This window comes from Aplysia californica, unplaced genomic scaffold (assembly GCF_000002075.1).
Source record: "Aplysia californica isolate F4 #8 unplaced genomic scaffold, AplCal3.0 scaffold00444, whole genome shotgun sequence".
NCBI lineage: Eukaryota > Metazoa > Mollusca > Gastropoda > Aplysiida > Aplysiidae > Aplysia > Aplysia californica.
Genome location: NW_004797714.1, coordinates 177,310 through 179,341, shown reverse-complemented (window position 1 = coordinate 179,341; position 2,032 = coordinate 177,310). Strand labels below are relative to the sequence as shown.

Sequence of the window (2,032 nt, the reverse complement as noted above, 5' to 3'; positions counted from 1 at the left end):
AAACAACTAAGAACTCAAAATAATTTTGTGTAGACTTGACATACGTTTTAGAATTGAGCTTTACAACTTGTGTTAATATTTTCTATACTGGAATTTTAAACCACAACAAAAACCTAGTCTTTATCATTCTATGAAGTTCAAGCTTCCAAGACATTACTGTACTCCAGAGTTTGCTCACTGATAGGCCCAGCAAGCAGTACATCGGTCGGACAATTCAACCGTATCTTGATCTTCAAAATCAAACATCGTGACTTATCGTGTTTTCCATCCATGGCCTAGGCCTGGGTAGCTCATGTGTACACTTGCTTCGCCTCGTGATTCGCGTGGATATGGACATAGGATTTGGTGGTGGACGGTGGTGGTGTTTTAGTCTCATGGCCATGGAGTCCTAGTGTTCGTCTTGCTAAGAATGTGACAGCATGAGCATGTCTTACTGAAACTCGGGTAAAACTTCTCTTTTTGTTGTTGTTGGACTTACTTTTCACTGACTAATCTAGATCTAGATCTAGATCTAAGATCTCTAGATCTAGAAGTCTGCGACTGAGTCATTATTGTTTACATGTGATGATGGTTAGTATTCAGTCAATGGGCTACATGATGCATCTGCATGGCTCATCATAAATCTGGTTCTTGTTCGGGACAAATTTAAACCCTGTGAGGTGCCCGAATTAATTGGGCGCAGTTGCTAGCCGTTCTTAAGTGCGCCTAGACTGCCAGTCTTGACGTAGATCTACGTTTGGCCCTATAATGGCCATCGAGTCCGAATAACATTTTTTCATATTCGGACTCGAGTCCGAATAAGAAATTTTTTTATTCGGACTCGAGTCCGAATATGAAAAAATGTTATTCGGTCTCAAGTCCGAATAAAGACTAAGAAGACGGCCTTACAAAATCAGAACTTTTTCTTCCCTTAGCCTTGTCTTGCCTTGGGCCTTGGCTCACGTAGCATGAGCAACAAAAGTAATGAACCAGAGTCTCAATGCTTGTATTTGTCTGGTAAAATATTCATTTCACATTTGTGTTGACGTACAAGTTCTGCACACACTGCTAGTGATCCTTACCTCCAGGACAAGGCTTGAAGCTCATTGTACATGTCAACGCCGGTGCCACCAAAAACGACACCAGTACCAGACTGAACAAACTAAAACCGGAAAACTCCATTGTAATAATTGATCGGATATTACTATTCTGTCTATATAGTAAAATTTAAAAAATACTAAGTAGAATTTGCCCGATTCTTATCTTCTGTGTGGGTGTTATCTACTGCTGTTGAGCGAGACACAGGCTTGTCTTGGGTTGATCGAGCAAGTCATAGGAACCAGGAACTCCAAGCTTACATCACATGACAGGTTAAATGTCATGTGACTTTCCCAGTAGTGACTACATTTATGGAATTCGTTGAATGGTTATTGGAACACAATTCGCACGGGTGGTTTCAGAGAGATGCATAGGCCTAGGCTATAACCAAAGAAGAGGCAATGAAGATAGGCCTAGCACTAGATTCTCTAGACCTTTGTTCTAAGGTCATTGATTGAAATACTGTACTTGCAATTTTTTCAATCCGTTGGTTACTGAAATTGTCGTAATACTGATATCATTTTGTTTACCCACACATAAGGCAAGGGTTGGTTGAGTTTAGTTTTGTTAGTAAAATGTTTTATAATCAAATTCATATGCACAATGATCAGTTCAAAAAGGAGATAACTCTATGGTAATGATTGATCACATGCAAAAACCTGTAAGTTCCGCAAAACTATGGTAGGTTATCTTTTCTTTGTTCATTAGATTTAAAAAATGTACAAGCCTAGAAACCTCTGAGTGCCTTTGCTTCATAATTTTGATTACATGTATTATGAGTCTACTCCTGGAGTAAAGGTCAGTTGCACCTGACTTGCAATGAATGACTCAGTGTAGAAATTATATTATATTCTGTGGCCCAATAATAATAATTATCATTATCAATACATGAAAGGCCTACGCTTCATATTTATTTCCAGTATACAATTGTAATGAACGTATCAGTATTTCTGAG

The 2,032-nt window shown here is 38.7% G+C and overlaps 2 protein-coding genes across 2 annotated transcripts in view; one reads left to right on the top strand and one right to left on the bottom strand.

Moving 5' to 3' along the window:
* LOC101848455 (ecdysteroid-regulated 16 kDa protein) overlaps window positions 1-1,352 on the bottom strand; it is a 13,148-nt gene extending 11,796 nt beyond the window's left edge. The window contains exon 1 of the mRNA XM_005104975.3: window positions 1,062-1,352. Within this exon, the coding sequence (XP_005105032.1) occupies window positions 1,062-1,161 (100 nt within the window). The 5' untranslated portion in view covers window positions 1,162-1,352. The remainder of the gene's footprint in view (window positions 1-1,061) is intronic.
* Window positions 423-2,032, top strand: part of LOC101848680 (ras-related protein Rab-15) — a 16,813-nt gene continuing 15,203 nt past the window's right edge. The window contains exon 1 of the mRNA XM_005104978.3: window positions 423-444. The gene's annotated coding sequence lies outside the window, so the exon portion shown is untranslated. The remainder of the gene's footprint in view (window positions 445-2,032) is intronic.